General features: G+C 40.3%; 1 protein-coding gene across 1 annotated transcript in view; it reads left to right on the top strand.

The window, feature by feature from the left end:
- The window catches only part of LOC128690089 (sodium-dependent multivitamin transporter-like), a 96,993-nt gene that overhangs the window by 5,600 nt on the left and 68,261 nt on the right, over window positions 1-23,132 (top strand). The window contains exon 3 of the mRNA XM_070090447.1: window positions 5,523-5,711. Coding sequence (XP_069946548.1) covers window positions 5,523-5,711 — 189 coding nt within the window. The remainder of the gene's footprint in view (window positions 1-5,522; window positions 5,712-23,132) is intronic.

Below are 23,132 nucleotides of genomic sequence, written 5' to 3'. Positions count from 1 at the left end.
AGGAGAATTAAATCTGATGAGGACCAGGCAGGACTTCAAAGAGACCTGGACAGACTGGACACCTGGTCCAGCAAATGGCTTCTCGAATTTAATCCTGCCAAATGCAAAGTCATGAAGATAGGGGAAGGGCACAGAAGACCACAGACAGAGTATAGGCTAGGTGGCCAAAGACTGCAAACCTCACTCAAGGAGAAAGATCTTGGGGTGAGTATAACACCGAGCATGTCTCCGGAAGCACACATCAATCAGATAACTGCTGCAGCATATGGGCGCCTGGCAAACCTGAGAACAGCATTCCGACACCTTAGTAAGGAATCATTCAAGACCCTGTACACCGTGTATGTCAGGCCCATACTGGAGTATGCAGCACCTGTTTGGAACCCGCACTTGATAAAGCACGTCAAGAAACTAGAGAAAGTACAAAGGTTTGCAACAAGGTTAGTTCCAGAGCTAAGGGGAATGTCCTATGAAGAAAGATTAAGGGAAATCGGCCTGACGACACTGGAGGACAGGAGGGTCAGGGGAGACATGATAATGACATATAAAATACTGCGTGGAATAGACAAGGTGGACAAGGACAGGATGTTCCAGGGAGGGGACACAGAAACAAGAGGCCACAATTGGAAGTTGAAGACACAAATGAGTCAGAGAGATAGTAGGAAGTATTTCTTCAGTCATAGAGTTGTAAGGCAGTGGAATAGCCTAGAAAATGACGTAGTGGAGGCAGGAACCATACACAGTTTTAAGACGAGGTTTGATAAAGCTCATGGAGCGGGGAGAGAGAGGGCCTAGTAGCAACCGGTGAAGAGGCGGGGCCAGGAGCTAGGACTCGACCCCTGCAACCACAAATAGGTGAGTACAAATAGGTGAGTACACACACACACACACACACACACCAGGAGCTAGGACTCGACCCCTGCAGCCACAAATAGGTGAGTACACACACATAACTAACACACACACACTCGACCCCTGCAACCACAATTAGGTGAGTACACACATTGCTAAGCGACCTTGAGGGGCACGGGAATTGTAACATATCGACTTCTTTATTTTTCAACCGATTACATTCATTTTTGGTGTACTATTAGAAGCTTATATCGAGTATCCTGTGCTGAAGTTTCAAACATATCGGCCAAAAAGGAAATGAAATATGCAAAATTTACGAGAAATTGCATTTGGAAGCGGAGCTGTACTCAGTGGTACTTGGAAAAGTGGTTTTGACACTTGCTGCTGATAGAACACCTCTAATTCCATCAACGTACGTGTACCAATTCTAAAATAAACCTTATCTTCATGCTAAACAAAATAAAGTTTCATAACTTTTTTGACATATTGGAAAATGTCGGTCTTGTTGCCCACATAAATCTAAAAATATTTGGGATAATTCAGAAAGGAATACTTTACATTGTAAAGCAATCATTCTCCTATGTTTGTTGTGAAAATCAAGTCAATTCAATCATAAATAAAGATGGATTAGCTCTAAATAGGTAAATAACTTACTTTCGAGATATAGGCCGAAGCGCGCAGCACCCCAGGTGCCCGGAAATAGTTTTTTTCCCCGAAAAATTCGCTTTATTTTACACTTTTTCCGTGACCTACGAGTGTTTATTACAGTTAACCATTCTAAATCCGTTTTCTCTCATTACATATGAGAGGACGGACCCTTTCTTCACCTTCAGGGTATATATCGATAGAAATTTTTTCCTCTGGGGCATTATATTATGCTATATATTATTTTTTAAGGTGTGCTTTTTATGTTTATATGCTATTATTATATTGCATTATGTCATAATAGCTCAATTGTGATAGATAAATAAGCCTTATAATTGATATTGGCGTGGGTATGGAATATTTTGTTGGCTGGAGGTGTCAGCCATTTTATGCAATATTCCCAGGGGTACCTGATTGGTCCCTTGATCATATTATCTCCGCCCACTCTGGCATGATCTCAGATGGTGAATTTGTATTATATTAGACATAAAGATATAAGAAAAGGATAAAAATAACACGGGGGAAAACATAAACAATGCCGCGTCAGCGCTCCGCGCGCCGGTAACCTGCCGTGCCCCTTGATGCCTCAAAGGCGATGGGACTGGACAACATCTCCCGGTGGGTCCTTAGAGAAGGAGCAGAGATGCTGTTCATGCCACTAACCACAATCTTCAATACATCCCTTGAAACTGGGCAACTACCTGAGGTATGGAAGACGGCAAATGTCGTCCCCATTTTTAAGAAAGGAGACAGAAAAGAGGCACTAAACTACAGACCAGTGTCTCTGATGCGTATAGCATGCAAAGTCATGGAGAAGATTATCAGGAGGAGAGAGGTGAAGCACATGAAACAGAACAAGATTATAAACGACAACCAGCATGGATTCATGGAAGGCAAATCCTGTGTCACAAACCTTCTAGAGTTTTATGACAAGGTAATAGAAATAAGACACGAGAGAGAGGGGTGCGCTGATTGCATTTTCCTGGACTGCAAGAAGGCCTTCGACACAATTCCTCACAGGAGATTAGTGTAGAAGCTGGAGGATCAGGCACGTACAACAGGAAGGGCACTGCAATGGATCAGAGAATACCTGACAGGGAGGCAACAACGAGTCATGGTAAGTGAAGAGGTATCACAGTGGGCGCCTGTGACGAGCTGGGTCCCACAGGGGTCAGTCCTAGGTCCAGTGCTATTTTTGATATATGTGAATGACACGATGGAAGGGATAGACTCTGAAGTGTCCCTGTTCGCAGATGATGTGAAGTTAATGAGAAGAATTAATTCAAATGAGGATCACGCAGGACTACAAAGAGATCTGGACAGTTAGGAACGCACATCTAGCCAAGCACGTAAAGAAACTAGAGAAAGTGCAAAGGTTTGCAACAAAACTAGTCCCTGAGCCAAGGGGTATGTCCTACGAGGAGAGGTTAAGGGAAATCGGACTGACGACACTGGAGGACAGGAGGGTCAGGGGAGACATGATAACGACATACAAAATACTGCGTGGAATAGATAAGGTGGACAGAAACAGGTTGTTCCAGAGAGGGGACACAGAAACAGGGGGTCATAATTGGAAGCTGAAGACTCAGACGAATCACAGGGATGTTAGGAAGTATTTCTTCAGTCATAGAGTCGTCAGGAAGTGGAATAGCCTAGCAACTGATATAGTGGAGGCAGGAACCATACATAGCTTTAAGACTAGGTATGACAAAGCTCGGGAAGCAGAGAGAGAGAGAGGACCTAGTAGCGATCAGTGAAGAGGCGAGGCCAGGAGCTGAGTCTCGACCCCTGCAACCACAATTAGGTGAGCACACCCACACACACACACACACTCACACACAGACTCTCACACACACACACACACACACACACATACACACACACGCACACACACACACAGACACACACACACACACACACACACACATGCACACACACACACACACATGCACACACACACACACACACACACACACACACACACACACACACACACACACACACACACACACACACACACACACACACACACACACACACACACACACACACACACACACACACAGGAGCTCGGACTCGACCCCCGCAACCTCAACTAGGTGAGTACACACACACACACACACACACACGCACACGCACATTCACATACACACACACACAATCCCAATCTTTAAAAAAGGAGACAGACATGAAGCACTAAACTACAGACCAGTGTCACTGACATGTATAGTATGCAAAGTCATGGAGAAGATTGTCAGGAGAAGAGTGGTGGAACACCTAGAAAGGAATGATCTCATCAACAGCAGCCAACATGGTTTCAGGGACGGGAAATCCTGTGTCACAAACCTACTGGAGTTCTATGACGAGGTGACAACAGTAAGACAAGAGAGAGAGGGGTGGGTGGATTGCATTTTCTTGGACTGCAAGAAGGCGTTTGACACAGTACCACACAAGAGATTAGTGCAAAAACTGGAGGACCAAGCAGGGATAACAGGGAAGGCACTACAATGGATCAGGGAATATTTGTCAGGAAGACAGCAGCGAGTAATGGTACGTGGCGAGGTGTCAGAGTGGGCACCTGTGACCAGCGGGGTCCCACAGGGGTCAGTCCTAGGGCCAGTGCTGTTTCTGGTATTTGTGAACATGACAGAAGGAATAGACTCCAAAGTGTCCTTGTTTGCAGATGATGTGAAGTTGATGAGAAGAATTAAATCGGATGGGGATCAAGCAGGACTACAAAGAGACCTGGACAGGCTACAAGCCTGGTCCAGCAACTGGCTCCTTGAGTTTAACCCTGCCAAATGCAAAGTCATAAAGATTGGGGAAGGACAAAGAAGACCGCAGACACAATATAGTTTAGATGGCCAAAGACTGCAAACCTCACTCAAGGAAAAAGATCTGGGGGTGAGTATAACACCCAGCATATCTCCTGAGGTACACATCATTCAGATAACTGCTGCAGCATACGGGCGCCTGGCTAACCTATGGATAGCATTCCATTACTTCAGTAAGGATTCGTTCAAGACTCTGTATACCATTTACGTCAGGCCCATACGGGAGTATGCAGCACCAGTTTGGATTCCACACCTAGTCAAGCACGTCAAGAAATTAGAGAAAGTGCAAAGGTTTACAACAAGACTAGTCCCAGAGCTACGGGGATTGTCCTACGAAGAAAGGTTGAGGGAAATCGGCCTGACGACACTGGAGGACAGGAAGGTCAGGGGAGACATGATAACGACATATAAAATACTGCGCGCAATAGACAAGGTGGACAAAGATGGGATGTTCCAGAGAAGGGACACAGACACAAGAGGTCACAATTGGAAGTTGAAGACTCAGATGAATCAAAGGGATGTTAGGAAGTATTTCTTCAGTCATAGAGTAGTCAGGCCATGGAATAGCCTAGAAAGTGACGTAGTGGAGGCGGGAACCATACATAGTTTTAAGGCTAGGTATGATAAAGCTCATGGGGCAGGGAGAGAGAGGACCTAGTAGCAATCAGCGAAGAGGCGTGGCCAGGAGCTATGAATCGACCCCTGCAACCACAAATATGTGAGTATAAATAGGTGAGTACACACACACACACAGACAAAACCACACTGGTAAAATCATTTGTTATTAAGGATCTCAGGTCAATGATCTCTTTCACATTTAAGTGAACTTAGGGAATGTACTGCAGTGTTACCTAGAATATAATTACGTGAGGAAGGAACTGTACTGGGTTCGAGCTTCTAAACCTTAGTTTTGGTCCCTTAGAGACCATTATCAAGTGACGAGTGATAATGATCCAGTAGGGACAATCTTCGGCTTCAGTTTGTGGGTGTGTTGTGAATTGTTGTGTGTTTATCTCTTATAAAAAACACCAATTTGTAATGCAGTTGACTGGTACTGGGACATTTCTCTGTGTAGGGTGAACGAGAGAAACGTTCTCCCAGTGAAAGCTTGTTCCTTAGTTTGTGTTGCAATACATTGCTCGTACACTCTGCTCGCAACACATTGCTCGCAAACTCTGCTTGTTTTTCCAACAGTATCTGGAGCTACGCTACGCCTCACGCTGGGTAAGGTGTATGGCCGGAGGGATGTTTGTGATTCAGATATTGCTCTACCAGGCTGTGGTCATCTACGCCCCGGCTCTCGCCCTCGCCTCCGTCACAGACTTTCCCCTGTGGGTGTCCGTCATTGCTGTTGGCGTCATCGCGTCGTTGTATACAGCTATTGTAAGTTTGAATTACTATTAGGTATGCGAATATTCTTTTAAGGATTTATAGGAGTAGTGTTATTTTCTACAGAGCGGCTCCCACAGTATGGCTCCTCCTGAAAAGGCCTTCTACAGAGCGGCTCCCTTTTCACACCTATGTGCTAATGACCTTTTTCACACCTAGGTGTTACTTCTGGTCTAGGGTCTCCCTTTTCACACCTATGTGCTAATGACCTTGACCCTACCCACGACCCTCGCCCACGACCCCCGCCCACGACCCCCGCCCACGATCCCCGCCCACGACCCCGCCCACGACCCCCGCCCACGACCCCCGCCCACGACCCCGCCCACGATCCCCCCGCGCCCCCCGCGCCCCCCGCACCCCCCGCGCCCCCCGACCGTCGCGCCGACCCACCACCCTCGCCGCGCCCTCGCGCCCCGCCCGCGCCTTCTGCTGCGCCTTCTGCAGCGTCGTCCGGATCGCCCCCGCGCCCCGAATTTTTTCCGATTTTTTTCGAATTTTTTTTGAATTTCTTATGATCTCCTCGGATCAAGTTTTTGAGGTTCCCCCTCTCACTTTCACCCCCACCCCAAATTTTCTCGATAATACAAGTTTTGGATTCCCCCCTATGGGGGTTTCGAATTTCATTTGCTCTCCTCGGATCAAGTTTTTGAGGTTCCCCCTCCCCCCACTTTCACCCCCCACCATCCCAATTTTTTTTTTCACTCGATAATACAAAGACTCTACTTCCTCGGATCAAGTTTTTGGATTCCCCCACTCTGGGTATAAACATTCAAAATGGACTCCCACTTGCATCCCAATTTTTTTTCGAAATCAAAGTCTCCATCACCTTGGATCAAATTTTTGGATTACCCCTCCCACTTTCACCCACCCCCCACCTCAAATTTTTCTCGATAATACAAGTTTTTGGATTCCCCCCTATGGGGGTTTCGAAATTCTTATGATCTCCTTGGATTAAAGTTTTTGGATTCCCCCCTCTGGAGTAAGTATTCAAATGAACTCCTCCTATGGGGGCATGGTGCTCTCTCTTACTACAGGTCTAAACAAGTGTGACGTCAGTATTCCTCTCATTAAGTTAAATGAAGTAAAAAGGGTGTTTACTCGGCGGTCAGTGACGTCACGTGATGACCTCACACATACAGGCTGAATCTTGTCGACCCTTTTAGTTCATTAAAGTTAATAAGGGGACACTTACCTTCTGTCAGTGACGTCACGCGATGACCCCACACACACAGGCTGAATCTTGTCGACCCTTTTAGTTCATTAAAGTTAATAAGGGGACACTTACCTTCTGTCATTGACGTCACACACACAGGCTGAATCTTGTCGACTTACCCCTACACACATTTCATATACAACATAGGGAAAACATTTTCACTCTTAACCCAGGATAACCCAATTAATTTCACATTTTTTCGTTAATACCCACATCAATCCACAATTTCTTTACAACACAAGTCTAGACATTTTTTCTCGTTTTAACTATTTCATCTCAGGTCACTCCCCACGAAGTAACCTACCTCCTCCCCACCCTCCCAAACCCTCACACTCCCACCAACACCTCACAATTTTCACTCATAACCCCCCAATTTTTCTCGTTTTAACTATTTCATCAGAAAGTCACCACAACACTTATAACCACTTTTCGATAAATTCACTAGTCACAATTTTACATATTACGAAGTTAATACGCACACACACCTCACTTTGAACACCTTCAAAAACACTCTCATAAATCATTTGAATACTCACAAAAAATACCTTTGAACATTTCCAAACAACACTGAAACACTTCCAAAATATCATTTTGAATACTCCCAAATAAGATTTGACAGCTCTAATTTATCTGCACTTACACATTTCATTAAATTACAACTCATCCCCACATACTCCACCCTCAGTCTCCAGACTTCACAACATTATCACAAAAACTAACTCAAACACTTTTACTTTGAACATCACCAAAAAACACCATCAATTGCCTTTAAATACTCCAAAAACATCATTCGAACACCCCCAAATCACCTCTGAATACTCCCAGAACACCTACATAAGTACTCTTGCACATCATTTGAACACCTTCAAAAACACCTTTGAACATTTCCAAACAACACTGAAACACTTCCAAAACACCATTTGAGTACTCCCAAATACACCACTGAATACTACTAAAACACCACTGAATACACTCAAAACACCATCAAAATCACCATAAACTAAGATCAACACCCACATCCCACAACACCCACAACCCACATCACCCACATCACCCACATCACCCACATCACCCACATCACCCACACCCCACAATTTTTTCTCGTTTTAACTAATTTCATCAGAAAAAGTCACAACAACAACCCACAACTTATAACCACTTTTTCGGTATCTCTAGTTCGACAACAACACCCACAACCCACAACACCCACAACACCCACAACCCACAACACCCACACCCCACAATTTTTTCTCGTTTTAACTAATTTCATCAGAAAAAAAGGCACAACAACAACCCACTTATAACATCTTTTTCAGTATCTCTAGTTCGACAACAACACCCACATCCCACAACACACACAACCCACATCACCCACACCCCACAACACCCACAACCCACAATATTTTTCTCGTTTTAACTAATTTCATCAGAAAGTCACAACACACACAACCCACAATTTTTCTCGTTTTAACTAATTTCATCAGAAAAAGTCAAAACAACAACCCACAACTTATAACCACTTTCCAGCATCTCTAGTTCGACAAACGACACCCACAACCCTCATCAATTACCAATTTATTCACTTTTTTTCCCCTTCTTTTTACTGAATCTTAAATGTAATACACATTCCTCTTTACATTACTAAAATTCTAATAAAATCCTCTCCATACCCATCTCCTTGTATCCACATAAATTTATATTATACTCGCATCAACTAATCTCACTATCCAACTATTGCGACATGTTTCAACACCCTCCATTCTTTTCCAATATATCATAACTTTTCATTTCTATAATTTCTTTTTAAAATATTCACACATTACCTTTATTTTCAGTAAAATCTCCCCATATTTCATTAAATTTCTAATACAACCCTCCCCATACCCCTCTCCATCTCACCCACATTTCTTCACATCCACTCACCCATCTCCCAACACACCTCTTCTGAACAAACACAAAATCACATTTCACATCCACAAATGCATCTCATCACCCATCTCAAATCCACTAAAATCACTGTAACCAAGATATTCACAAAATTCTATAACCACCTAACACACACACACACACCTAACCTAACCTAACCTAACCTAACTTATCCTAACCTAACCTAACCTATCCTAACCTAACCTAACCTAACCTAACCTAACCTAACCTAACCTAACCTAACCTAACCTAACCTAACCTAACCTAACTTTTCCTAAAACACTCTCATACATCATTTGAGACACCTTTTCTCAATATCTCTCATCCACAACCTTTATCATCTCACTACAGAACAACCCCAAGATTACTTCGAACACTCTCATAAATCATTTGAGTACTCACATAAACACCTTTGAACATTTCCAAACAACACTGAAGCACTTCCAAAATATCATTTTGATTACTCCCAAATAAGATTTATCATCTCTAATTTATCTGCACTTACACATTTCATTAAATTACAACACATCCACCAAACTCCTCCCTCATTCTCCAGACTTTTCAACATTAGCACAAAAAAAAAAAACTAACTCCTACACTTATGACATGAGACATTACCATATCTATCACACTGACTAACTTTGAACCAACTCTGAACACCACTGATCTTCTTCAAAAAATACTCTGCACATCATTTGAACACCTTCAAAAAACACCATCAAACACCTCCGAATACTCCCCAAAACACTACTGATTACTACCAAATCGCCACTGAATACTACCAAATCACCGTCAAAATCACCAGAAACTAAGTTTAACATCACCATCTAACATCCTTTTTATAGAAATCCCCTCAAATCACTATAACCAAGAACTCCCTCCCCATTTGGCGCATAAAAAAAAACATGAACACAAACCTAATGCGCAAACACTTAGTACATGATCACCATCAACTGAAAACATATCTTGTACACACACATAATCTTAGACAACCACCAACTACAATCACCCATGTTCACTTACCTCAAAAATCACTAATATCACAGAAAACACTCATTTTTATAAACATTTCACACACACACACACAAAAAAAAATCATATTTGACAATATCTAAGCGCACTCACCTCACTACCACCAACACACGATGTCACACCTCACAGGACCGACGAGCTCACCTCCAGTGACGTCACACTCCCATTGTGTTACTTGGTGGTTGGTAACATCACACCCAACCCACCTTGTTTCAACCTGTTGTACCCTACATTATCTAAGAACACTATATCCAAGACGATTACCAGATTTTATGATCCCCACCACCAAGATCACAGAAAACACACATTTTTATAATTATTCACACAAAAATCACGATCACCAATTCCATATCATGTTTACCGTCATCTATCAACACTCATCACCAAGATCACCAAAAATCTAAGATCATGCATCCCAAAACTACTATGATCACTGAAAACACTTATTTTTTAAACATTCGCACAAAAATAAGTCATACACAAAAATACCACAACACTTCCACCAACATCTATAACATAACATGAGCACTATAACGTATCACTATCACAAAAAAAAAATAATACACAGACACCCACATCTTATACATTTCAATCACAAATTTAAGACATGAGACATACACACCAAATCTAAGACATTCACCTCCAACTAAGACATACACATCTTAACTAAGACATCCTTCCTTATTCATTCCGTATATCTCCTAGAGCTGTTTTAACCCCGACGGGCCCATCATGACATTAGGAGCCAGAGTGTAGTAGGTGGTGTTGGAGTGGTGATGGTTCCTCTAGGAGATATACGGAATGAATAAGGAAGGATGTCTTAGTTAAGATGTGTATGTCTTAGTTGGAGGTGAATGTCTTAGATTTGGTGTGTATGTCTCATGTCTTAAATTTGTGATTGAAATGTATAAGATGTGGGTGTCTGTGTATTTTTTTTTTTTTTTTGTGATAGTGATATGTTATAGTGCTCATGTTATGTTATAGTTGTTGGTGGAAGTGTTGTGGTATTTTTGTGTATGTCTTATTTTTGTGCGAATGTTTAAAAAATAAGTGTTTTCAGTGATCATAGTAGTTTTGAGATGCATGATCTTAGATTTTTGGTGATCTTGGTGATGAGTGTTGATAGATGACGGTAAACATGATATGGAATTGGTGATCGTGATTTTTGTGTGAATAATTATAAAAATGTGTGTTTTCTGTGATCTTGGTGGTGGGGATCATAAAATCTGGTAATCGTCTTGGATATAGTGTTCTTAGATAATGTAGGGTACAACAGGTTGAAACAAGGTGGGTTGGGTGTGATGTTACCAACCACCAAGTAACACAATGGGAGTGTGACGTCACTGGAGGTGAGCTCGTCGGTCCTGTGAGGTGTGACATCGTGTGTTGGTGGTAGTGAGGTGAGTGCGCTTAGATATTGTCAAATATGATTTTTTTTTTGTGTGTGTGTGAAATGTTTATAAAAATGAGTGTTTTCTGTGATATTAGTGATTTTTGAGGTAAGTGAACATGGGTGATTGTAGTTGGTGATTGTCTTAGATTATGTGTGTGTACAAGATATGTTTTCAGTTGATGGTGATCATGTACTAAGTGTTTGCGTATTAGGTTTGTGTTCATGCTTTTTTTTTATGCGCCAAATGGGGAGGGAGTTCTTGGTTATAGTGATTTGAGGGGATTTCTATAAAAAGGATGTTAGATGGTGATGTTAAACTTAGTTTCTGGTGATTTTGACGGTGATTTGGTAGTATTCAGTAGTGATTTGGTAGTAATCAGTAGTATTTTTGGGAGTATTCGGAGGTGTTTGATGGTGTTTTTTGAAGGTGTTCAAATGATGTGCAGAGTATTTTTTGAAGAAGATCACTGGTGTTCAGAGTTGGTTCAAACTTAGTCAGAGTGATAGATATGGTAATGTCTCATGTCATAAGTGTATGAGTTAGTTTATTTTTTTGTGCTAATGTTGAAAAGTCTGGAGAATGAGGGAGGAGTTTGGTGGATGTGTTGTAATTTCAGTTAATGAAATGTGTAAGTGTAGATAAATTAGAGATGATAAATCTTATTTGGGAGTAATCAAAATGATATTTTGGAAGTGCTTCAGTGTTGTTTGGAAATGTTCAAAGGTGTTTATGTGAGTACTCAAATGATTTATGAGAGTGTTCGAAGTAATCTTGGGGTTGTTCTGTAGTGAGATGATAAAGGTTGTGGATGAGAGATATTGAGAAAAGGTGGTCTCAAATGATGTATGAGAGTGTTTTGAAGGTGTTCAAAGTAAAGTGAGTAGGTTAGGATAAGTTAGGTTAGGTTATTTTAGGTTAGGTTAGGTTAGGTTAGGTTAGGATAAGTTAGGTTAGGTTAGGTTAGGTTAGGATAAGTTAGGTTAGGTTAGGTTAGATTAGGATAAGTTAGGTTAGGTTAGGTTAGGTTAGGTTAGGATAAGTTAGGTTAGGTTAGGTTAGGTTAGGTTAGGATAAGTTAGGTTAGGTTAGGTTAGGTTAGGATAAGTTAGGTTAGGTTAGGTTAGGATAGGTTAGGTTAGGTTAGGTTAGGTTAGGATAGGTTAGGTTAGGTTAGGTTAGGTTAGGTTCGGTTAGGTTAGGTTAGGTTAGGTTCGGTTAGGTTAGGTTAGGTTTGGTTAGGTTTGGTTAGGATAAGTTAGGTTAGGTTATGTTAGGTTAGGTTAGGTTAGGTTAGGTTAGGTTAGGTTAGGTTAGGTTAGGTTAGGTTAGGTTAGGTTAGGTTAGGTTAGGTCAGGTTAGGTTACAGTTGGTCTGGAAAGAGATGATTATGTGATTTTCTACCTTGGGTGTGAACACCATTTCATGGCGTCTGTCTGACCTGAGTTGACGCAGGTGTTCGGTAAGGAGATGACTATGTGATTTTCTACCTTGGATGTAAACCGCATTTCATGGCGTCGTTGGAGGGGGGAAGGGGTGTACAAAAATCATGACGCAATACTTTGGGGTAAGGCATTAGGTTAGGTTAGGTTAGGTTAGGTTAGGTTAGGTTAGGTTAGGTTCGGTTAGGTTAGGCTAGGTTAGGTTAGGGCTAGGTAGGATAGGTTAGGTTAGGTTAGGTTAGGTTAGGTTAGGCTAGGTTAGGTTAGATTAGTTAGGTTAGGTTAGGTTAGGTTAGGTTAGGTTAGGTTACTTCGGTTAGGTTAGGTTAGGTTAGGTTAGGTTAGGTTAGGTTAGGTTAGGTTAGGTTAGGTTAGGTTAGGTTAGGTTAGGTTAGGTTAGGTTAGGTTAGGTTAAGATAGGTTAGGTTAGGTTAGGTTAGGTTCGGTTAGGTTAGGCTAGGTTAGGTTAGGATAGGTTAGGTTAGGTTAGGTCAGGTTAGGTTAGGTTAGGTTAGGTTAGGTTAGGTTAGGTTAGGTTAGGTTAGGATAGGTTAGGTTAGGTTAGGTTAGCATAGGTTAGGTTAGGTTAGGTTAGAGGAGGTTAGGTTAGGTTAGGTTAGGGTAGGTTAGGTTAGGTTAGGTTAGGATAGATTAGGTTAGGTTAGGTTAGGGTTCGTTAGGTTAGAGTAGGTTAGGTTAGGTGAGATGAGGTTAGGGTAGGTTAGGTTAGGCTAGGTTAGGTTAGGTTAGGTTAGGTTAGGTTAGGATAGGTTAGGTTAGGTTAGGTTAGGTTAGGTTAGGTTAGGTTAGGTTAGGTTAGGTTAGGTTAGGGTAGGTTAGGTTAGGTTAGGTTAGGTTAGGTTAGGTTAGGTTAGGTTAGGTAAGGTTAGGTTAGGTTAGGTTAGGATAGGTTAGGTTAGGTTAGGTTAGGTTAGGTTAGGATAGGTTAGGTTAGGTTAGGTTAGGTTAGGTTAGGTTAGGTTAGGTTAGGTTAGGTTAAGTTCGGTTAGGTTAGGTTAGGTTAGGTTAGGTTAGGTAGGTTAGGTTAGGTTAAGATAGGATATGAAGTTAGATAGGATATAGGTTAGGTTAGGTTAGGTTAGGTTAGGATAGGTTAGGTTAGGTTAGGATAAGTTAGGTTAGGTTAGGTTAGGTTAGGTGTGTGTGTGTGTGTGTGTTAGGTGGTTATAGAATTTTGTGAATATCTTGGTTACATTGATTTTTAGTGGATTTGAGATGGGTGATGAGATGCATTTGTGGATGTGAAATGTGATTTTGTGTTTGTTCAGAAGAGGTGTGTTGGGAGATGGGTGAGTGGATGTGAAGAAATGCGGGTGAGATGGAGAGGGGTATGGGGAGGGTTGTATTAGAAATTTAATGAAATATGGGGAGATTTTACTGAAAATAAAGGTAATGTGTGAATATTTTAAAAAGAAATTATAGAAATGAAAAGTTATGATATATTGGAAAAGAATGGAGGGTGTTGAAACATGTCGCAATAGTTGGATAGTGAGATTAGTTGATGCGAGTATAATATCAATTTATGTGGATACAAGGAGATGGGTATGGAGAGGATTTTATTAGAATTTTAGTAATGTAAAGAGGAATGTGTATTACATTTAAGATTCAGTAAAAAGAAGGGGGAAAAAATGTGAATAAATTGGTAATTGATGAGGGTTGTGGGTGTTGTTTGTCGAACTAGAGATGCTGAAAAGTGGTTATAAGTTGTGGGTTGTTGTTGTGACTTTTTCTGATGAAATTAGTTAAAACGAGAAAAATTGTGGGTTGTGTGTGTTGTGACTTTCTGATGAAATTAGTTAAAACGAGAAAAATATTGTGGGTTGTGTGTGTTGTGGGGTGTGGGTGATGTGGGTTGTGGGTGTTGTGGGATGTGGGTGTTGTGGGTGTTGTTGTCGAACTAGAGATACCGAAAAAGATGTTATAAGTGGGTTGTTGTTGTGCCTTTTTTTTCTGATGAAATTAGTTAAAACGAGAAAAAATTGTGGGGTGTGGGTGTTGTGGGTTGTGGGTGTTGTGGGTGTTGTGGGTTGTGGGTGTTGTTGTCGAACTAGAGATACCGAAAAAGTGGTTATAAGTTGTGGGTTGTTGTTGTGACTTTTTCTGATGAAATTAGTTAAAACGAGAAAAAATTGTGGGGTGTGGGTGATGTGGGTTGTGGGTGTTGTTGTTGTCGAACTAGAGATGCTGAAAAGTGGTTATAAGTTGTGGGTTGTTGTGACTTTCTGATGAAATTAGATAAAACGAGAAAAAATTGTGGGGTGTGGGTGATGTGGGTTGTGGGTAATGTGGGAAGTGGGTGATTTTGGTGGTGTTTTGAGTGTATTCAGTGGTGTTTTAGTAGTATTCAGTGGTGTATTTGGGAGTACTCAAATGGTGTTTTGGAAGTGTTTCAGTGTTGTTTGGAAATGTTCAAAGGTGTTTTTGAAGGTGTTCAAATGATGTGCAAGAGTACTTATGTAGGTGTTCTGGGAGTATTCAGAGGTGATTTGGGGGTGTTCGAATGATGTTTTTGGAGTATTTAAAGGCAATTGATGGTGTTTTTTGGTGATGTTCAAAGTAAAGTGTTTGAGTTAGTTTTTGTGATAATGTTGTGAAGTCTGGAGACTGAGGGTGGAGTATGTGGGGATGAGTTGTAATTTAATGAAATGTGTAAGTGCAGATAAATTAGAGCTGTCAAATCTTATTTGGGAGTATTCAAAATGATATTTTGAAAGTGTTTCGGTGTTGTTTGGAAATGTTCAAAGGTATTTTTGTGAGTATTCAAATGATTTATGAGAGTGTTTTTGAAGGTGTTCAAAGTGAGGTGTGTGTGCGTATTAACTTCGTAATATGTAAAATTGTGACTAGTGAATTTATCGAAAAGTGGTTATAAGTGTTGTGGTGACTTTCTGATGAAATAGTTAAAACGAGAAAAATTGGGGGTTATGAGTGAAAATTGTGAGGTGTTGGTTGGAGTGTGAGGGTTCGGGAGGGTGGTGAGGAGGTAGGTTACTTCGTGGGGAGTGACCTGAGATGAAATAGTTAAAACGAGAAAAATGTCTAGACTTGTGTTGTAAAGAAATTGTGGATTGTTGTGTGTATTAACGAAAAAATGTGAAATTAATTGGGTTATCCTGGGTTAAGAGTGAAAATGTTTTCCCTATGTTGTATATGAAATGTGTGTAGGGGTAAGTCGACAAGATTCAGCCTGTGTGTGTGGGGTCATCGCGTGACGTCACTGACAGAAGGTAAGTGTCCCCTTATTAACTTTAATGAACTAAAAGGGTCGACAAGATTCAGCTTGTACGTGTGACGTCACTGACCGCCGAGTAAACACCCTTCTTAGTTCATTTGACTTGATGAGAGGAATACTGACGTCACACTTGTTTAGACCTGTAGTAAGCATGCCCCCATAGGAGGAGTCCATTTTGAATGCTTATACCCAGAGGGGGGGAATCCAAAAAAACTTGATCCGAGGAGATAGAGGAGAAATACTTGGACATAGAGGGTAGAAGTGGATGGTGGGGGAAATCTTTGTAATATTGATATCGAGAAAACTTGATCCGAGGAGATCATAAGAATTTCGAAACCCCCATAGGGGGGAATCCAAAAACTTGTAATATCGAGAAAAATTTGAGGTGGGGGGTGGGTGAAAGTGGGAGGGGTAATCCAAAAATTTGATCCAAGGTGATGGAGACTTTGATTTCGAAAAAAATTTGGGATGCAAGTGGGAGTCCATTTTGAATGTTTATACCCAGAGGGGGGAATCCAAAAACTTGTATTATCGAGAAAATGTGGGGTCTGGGTGAAAGTGAGAGGGGGAACCTCAAAAACTTGATCCGAGGAGAGCAAATGAAAGTCGAAACCCCCATAGGGGGGAATCCAAAACTTGTATTATCGAGAAAAATTTGGGATGGGGGTGAAAGTGAGAGGGGGAACCTCAACAATTTGACCCGAGGAGAGCACAAGAAATTAAAAAAAATTCGAAAAAAATCGGAAAAAATTCGGGGCGCGGGGGAGATCCGGACGACGCTGCAGAAGGTGCAGCAGAAGGCGCGGGCGGGGCTCGAGGGGGGGTCGTGGGCGGGGGTCGTGGGCGGGGGTCGTGGGCGGGGTCGTGGGCCGGGGTCGTGGGCGGGGGTCGTGGGCGGGGTCGTGGGCGGGGGTCGTGGGCGGGGTTCGTGGGCGGGGGTCGTGGGCGGGGGTCGTGGGCGGGGGTCGTGGGCGGGGTCGTGGGCGGGGGTCGTGGGCGGGGGTCGTGGGCGGGGGTCGTGGGCGGGGGTCGTGGGCGGGGGTCGTGGGCAGGGTCAAGGTCATTAGCACATAGGTGTGAAAAGGGAGACCCTAGACCGGAAGTAACACCTAGGTGTGAAAAAGGTCATTAGCACATAGGTGTGAAAAGGGAGCCGCTCTGTAGAAGGCCTTTTCAGGAGGAGCCATACTGTGGGAGCCGCTCTGTAGAAGGCCTTTTCAGGAGGAGCCGCTCTGTAGAAAATAACACTACTTATAGGGATTTCAATGCGGCAAGTTTAAAGGCAATTCAGCGTCACTTCAGGGTAGTAACATGTCTCATACTGTAGACTTTGGAAAGTTAACAAAACTATCAGCTGATGCTCAATGCAAGTTTAGTGTGTGTGTGTGTGTGTGAGGGGCTTGGACTTTCAGCAATCGTGCGTGAGCGTGTTAGAAAGGAGTGAATGGAGACGAATGGTATTTGGGACGTGATGAGCTGTTGGAGTGTGAGCAGGGTAATATTTAGTGGAGGGATTCAGGGAAACCGGTTATTTTTATATAGCCGGACTTGAGTCCTGGAAATGGGAAGTACAATGCCTGCACTCTAAAGGAGAGGTTTGGGATATTGGCAGTTTGGAGGGATATGTTGTGTATCTTTATACGTATATGCTTCTAAACTGTTGTGTTCTGAGCACCTCTGCAAAAACAGTGATTGTGTGAGTGAGGTGAAAGTGTTGAATGATGATGAAAGTACTTTCTTTTTGGGGATTTTTTTTCTTTTTGAGTCACCCTGCCTCGGTGGGAGACGGCCGACTTGTTAAATATATATATATATATATATATATATATATATATATATATATATATATATATATATATATATATATATATATATATATATATATATATATATATATATATATATATATATATATATATATATATATATATATATATATATATATATATATATATATATATATATATATATATATATATATATATATATATATATATATATATATATATATATATATATATATGCAATAAGATCACAGTAAACAGGTGATTTCAGAATATGCAAAACAACCACTCTGAAAGAATAGAGAAATTCCAAGCGCTTTTGTGACTACTCACATTATCAAGGAACTATGGATAGTTCCTTGATAATGTGAGTAGTCACGAAAGCGCTTGGAATTTCTCTATTCTTTCAGAGTGGCTGTTTTGCATATATATATATATATATATATATATATATATATATATATATATATATATATATATATATATATATATATATATATATATATATATATATATATATATATATATAAATTCGCGTCGAATGGGTAAAACTAGTTATTTAGCAAGAACTTATTTAAAATTAAGTCCTTTCTAAAATTTTCTCTTATACATTTAAAAATATATTTTTTTCTTTCATGTTAATATAAAAATTAGTGATTTTGTACAAAAAGAACCTTAGGAAACCTACCTAACCTTATTATAACAAGCACAATTTAATTTAGCCTAATCCAACTAAATATGTTCTGGATAAGTTTACAATAATTTTATAACAAACACAATGATATATTTTTTTCGTTGTTCAGAATGATTTTTGCGAAATTATTACATACACAAATTTTCGCTTGCCTTATTCGGCAAGAAGTGCGTTTTTATTTAAGCCAATATCGCAAGGTTTACAGATTTGGCTCGACACACACACACACATATATTATTGTAACCACGAACGTGTGGTATCGAATCAATAACAACACTGCGGCTAGCCGAGGATTCGAACCCATGTCCTTTTAGCCCGCCTCATGGTGAGCGAAAATTACATGACGCTCTAACCCACAGGACCACGCAATCCTACAAGTATCAAGAACCCAGCAGTGCTAGGTGTTTTACCAGCTCTGCTGGGTGCTTGATTCTTGTTGTATTGCGTGGTCCTGTGGATTAGAGCGTCATGTGATTTTAGCTCACCATGGGGTGGGCCAAAACGACATGGGTTCAAATCCTCGGCTGGTCGCAGTGTTGTTATTGATTAATACCACTCGATCGTGGTTACAGTAATATATATATGCTGCTTGTGAGGCTAGTACACCAAACGGGAAGTAGAATGGAGTTAGCTCAAAAGCACCAACACCGCATGTCCTCGGATGACGGTAAAACACCTAGCTCTGCTGGTTGCGTCATTCTTGTAGAATTGCGTGGTCCCCTAGGTTAGAGCGTTATGTGTGATTTTCGCTCACCATGAGGTGGGCCAAAACGAGATATGTTCGAATCCTAGGCTAGTCGCAGTGTTGTTATTGATTAATACCACTCGTTCGTGGGTACAATAATATATATATATATATATATATATATATATATATATATATATATATATATATATATATATATATATATATATATATGTATATATATATCTATATATATATATATATATATATTTATATATATATATATATATATATATATATATATATATATATATGTCGTGCCGAATAGGCAGAACTTGCGATCTTGGCTTAAATAGCAACGCTCATCTTGCCATATAGGACAAGCGAAAATTTGTGTATGCAATAATTTCGCCAAAATCATTCTGAACCTAACGAAAAAAATATATTTCACTGTGTTTGTTTAGTATTAAATTATTGTAAATAAATCTAAAATATATTTAGTTGGGTTAAGCTAAAATAAATTGTTCTTGTTATAATAAGGTTAGGTAAGTTTTCTAAGATTCTTTTGGAGCAAAATTAAGAATTTTTACATTAACATTAATGAAAAAAATATATCTTTAAACGTGTCAGAGAAATTTTTAGAAAGGACTTAATTTTAAATGAGTTCTTGCTAATTGACCAGTTTTACATATTCGGCACGACATATATATATATATATATATATATATATATATATATATATATATATATATATATATATATATATATATATATATATATATATATATATATATATTTCGTTACAGATGTCGTTTCGACAACCAAAACGGACAACAATCAAAGTAGTTTTTCCCATAAAGAAAAATGTAAATAGAATTAATCAGTTCCAGACCTCAAATGACAATATAATAAGTTGCTAAAAATATACTACTACATTAAACTCTAAAAATGAATGCTAAAAGAAAACTTTAACTGAAATACTGTATAGTAAATGAAAATTTAACTGTCTCGTACTTGTCAGAGGAGAGCTAATGTCATACTGGAAATAAGTGGTGGAGGAAAGGAAGGGGTATGTTATTGCTTGTAAGGAGAGTCAGGCAACTCTCCTTCTGGTGTTGTTTCTCTTCTTTGTCTCTTTTCACTACTAACACCTTGTTCTGGCTCACTGGTTCTTTGTCTCACTAAAAACGTGTCCAGTGAGGTTTGTTGCAGGCTCTGATTTAACACTTGTCTAAATTGAGACATTACACTGTCATCGTACGTGTTAGAGAGACGGATGGCCACTGCTTTGTCTGGATGGTATTTTTCAGAAAACTCCTACACTTCACGTCATTTAGCACACATTCCCTTGACAAGTGCAATGGGCACATTATCCCTTCCCTTCTCTTCCTCTGATGACAGCTCCTCCACTGCAATCTATTGGTATTCTTTCTGTGGTGAGTTCAGTTCCATGCTCCTCCACCAACTCCTCCACATCATCTTCGGTCACCTCTAGGCCCAGGGACACAATATCCTTTACTGGCTCGAGCTCATCTTCAAAGCCTTCTAAATCCTTCGCTGCCGCGAACTCAGGACAGTTTCTTCCACGCTGACTGCATGATCCTGGAAGATACATCTCCAGGCTTTTCCTATGAGCTTCAAGCATGTGACGATATTGAAAAGGTCCTTCCAGAACTCCCTGAGGGTTAAATTTGTTTCTGAAGTGACTTCAAAGCATCATTTAAAAAGTGCTTTGATGTAGAGTTTCTTGAAGTTAGAAATGACTTGTTGGTCCATCGGCTGGATGAGAGGAGTGGTGTTAGGAGGCAAGAACTTCACAGTTATAAAACTGAACTGCTCCAGCAGCTCTTTTTCCAAGCTTGGAGGGTGAGCAGGAGAATTATCCATAAGTAAAAGGGCCCGGAATGGTAATTGTTTTTAAATGAGGTACGTTTTGAGAGTGGGAACAAAGACCTCATGAACCCACTCAATAAAAAACTTTCTTGTTACCCAAGCTTTCGTGTTAGCCCTCCACACTACAGCCAATTTGCTTTTCATAATATTGTTCTTCTTAAAAACTTGTGGATTTTCGGAATCGTAAACAAGTAAGAGTTTCAATTTCAAGTCCCCACTTGCATTACCACTCATTAACAGAGTATGTCTGTCTTTCATTGCCTTTTCTCTTCAGTTATGTAGGTCCTCTTGGGCATTTTCTTACAGAAAAGGCCTGTCTCGTCACAATTCAACACGTGTTGGAGAGAATTCCCTCAGCAACATACTTTTCAACAGCCACTTTATCAACACTAGCAGCCTCCCCATGCCTAGCCACACTATGAATGCCACTTCTTTTCTTAAAAATATCAAACCAACCCCTACTAGCTTGAAGGATTGCATTTTAGCCCTTGTTCCGGTTTTTTTCAAGTCATAATGCATCTGACTCGCTTTTTCACAAATAATGGCCTCTGAAACACTATCACTGAGTTTTTCAACCCCCTCAATCATTTGTGACCTTTACCTTGATATCAATATCGCGACTTTTGCAAGATCAGCTTCTTTAAATTTTTCCCTTTGGCCCAGTATCGTGCTGATAGTAGAAGCTGATTTACCAGAAAGTTTTGCTATATCAACCACACAGGGCCTATCGTCCTCATACTTTCGAATAACTTTTTTTTTTAACTCAGCAGTGCTCTTTACAATTTTTCTTTTTGCTTTCAACTCATTGTCCTTCTTTGGACTCATGATGGCTTATCCCACAATAAAAAAAATTGCACCCAAGCCGCAAAATAACAAAAAAAAAGTTCACAAGATGCACAACAAAACCTAAAGAGATGTTTACAGTACGTGAGTTAGTGGCTATACTGAGACCCATGCTGTGGACTCATTCACTGGGAGCCGCACTGTCCCTTTCGCGTTGTCCATCAATAACCAAGAGCACGTACGAAAACCAGTACATTTCTTTCTCGAATTCCTTATTCGAAACCCGATTTGTTCAACAAGTAAGGCATTCGACAACCGAGGTTTCATTGTATATATATTCTCTGGATACCTTCCTTTGGGTTCGTTCAAGCCGCCGGCAACGTTGCTTCCCACAGGGGTTTTCATCAGCCAACACAGTCACGAGAGTAACGGAAAGCCAATAATTCATTCGCTTATATTCTTTCCAATTTTTTTTTGGATCTTCTTATATCTTATCATTTGTTTTAAGGCAGTGTTGCACTTATCTGCATAACTAAATGCGTGCTTATACAATTTTTTTCACAATACTAACCTGGAGTCTTGTTAAGAGTCGTGTAGGTCTTCTTGCTTAGCTAATGCCGTGTACACCAAGACTCATTTTTTTAATATAATTAAATCTTAAGGCCTGACTTTAAGACGTAAATGAAATACGAAATTTTACTTAGTACAGCAGTTTGGAGATGACCGACAGAATTTACAAACAAATTCACGATTATACAAAGATATTGGTAGCATATATTCTTTGGCTTCATTTTAGGCAATCAAATCACAACAACTGGATGGGTATGGGATCAATACAGATCGCTAGTTAACTACAGCAATATCCCCGAGGAAACTGAGATTGAAACCTAGAAGTACAAAGGTGCACACTCACAGTTTCAAACTTTACACGCGTGCACCTGTGGCCATCACCAGCGTCACCAGTGAGACATGAGGGAGAACAGAGGTTCACCAGCTGCTGCAACACCACTTGTCCTTTTTGTCACTATAATGATGATAATACTTACATTACAGTAGCCACTACTTCTATTACTGTATTGCAACGTCATCTTTTGCTACAGTCACTATTACTACGATTTCAGGTGCTAATAATAGTCTAGTACTACCGTAACTCTAATAATAATAATAATAATAATAATAATAATAATAATAATAAATTAATAAATAAAATACTACTGCTACTACCACTACAACGCCACCTACTACTACTTCATGTAACTCCAGTAATGAAATATTTTTTTATTATGGAAGGTCGTTGCAACTTACTACTTCATGTCTAG

This window comes from Cherax quadricarinatus, chromosome 32, assembly GCF_038502225.1.
Source record: "Cherax quadricarinatus isolate ZL_2023a chromosome 32, ASM3850222v1, whole genome shotgun sequence".
Lineage (NCBI taxonomy): Eukaryota > Metazoa > Arthropoda > Malacostraca > Decapoda > Parastacidae > Cherax > Cherax quadricarinatus.
Note: the sequence above shows the minus strand (reverse complement) of the source record. Positions and strands in the feature narration are given on the sequence as shown.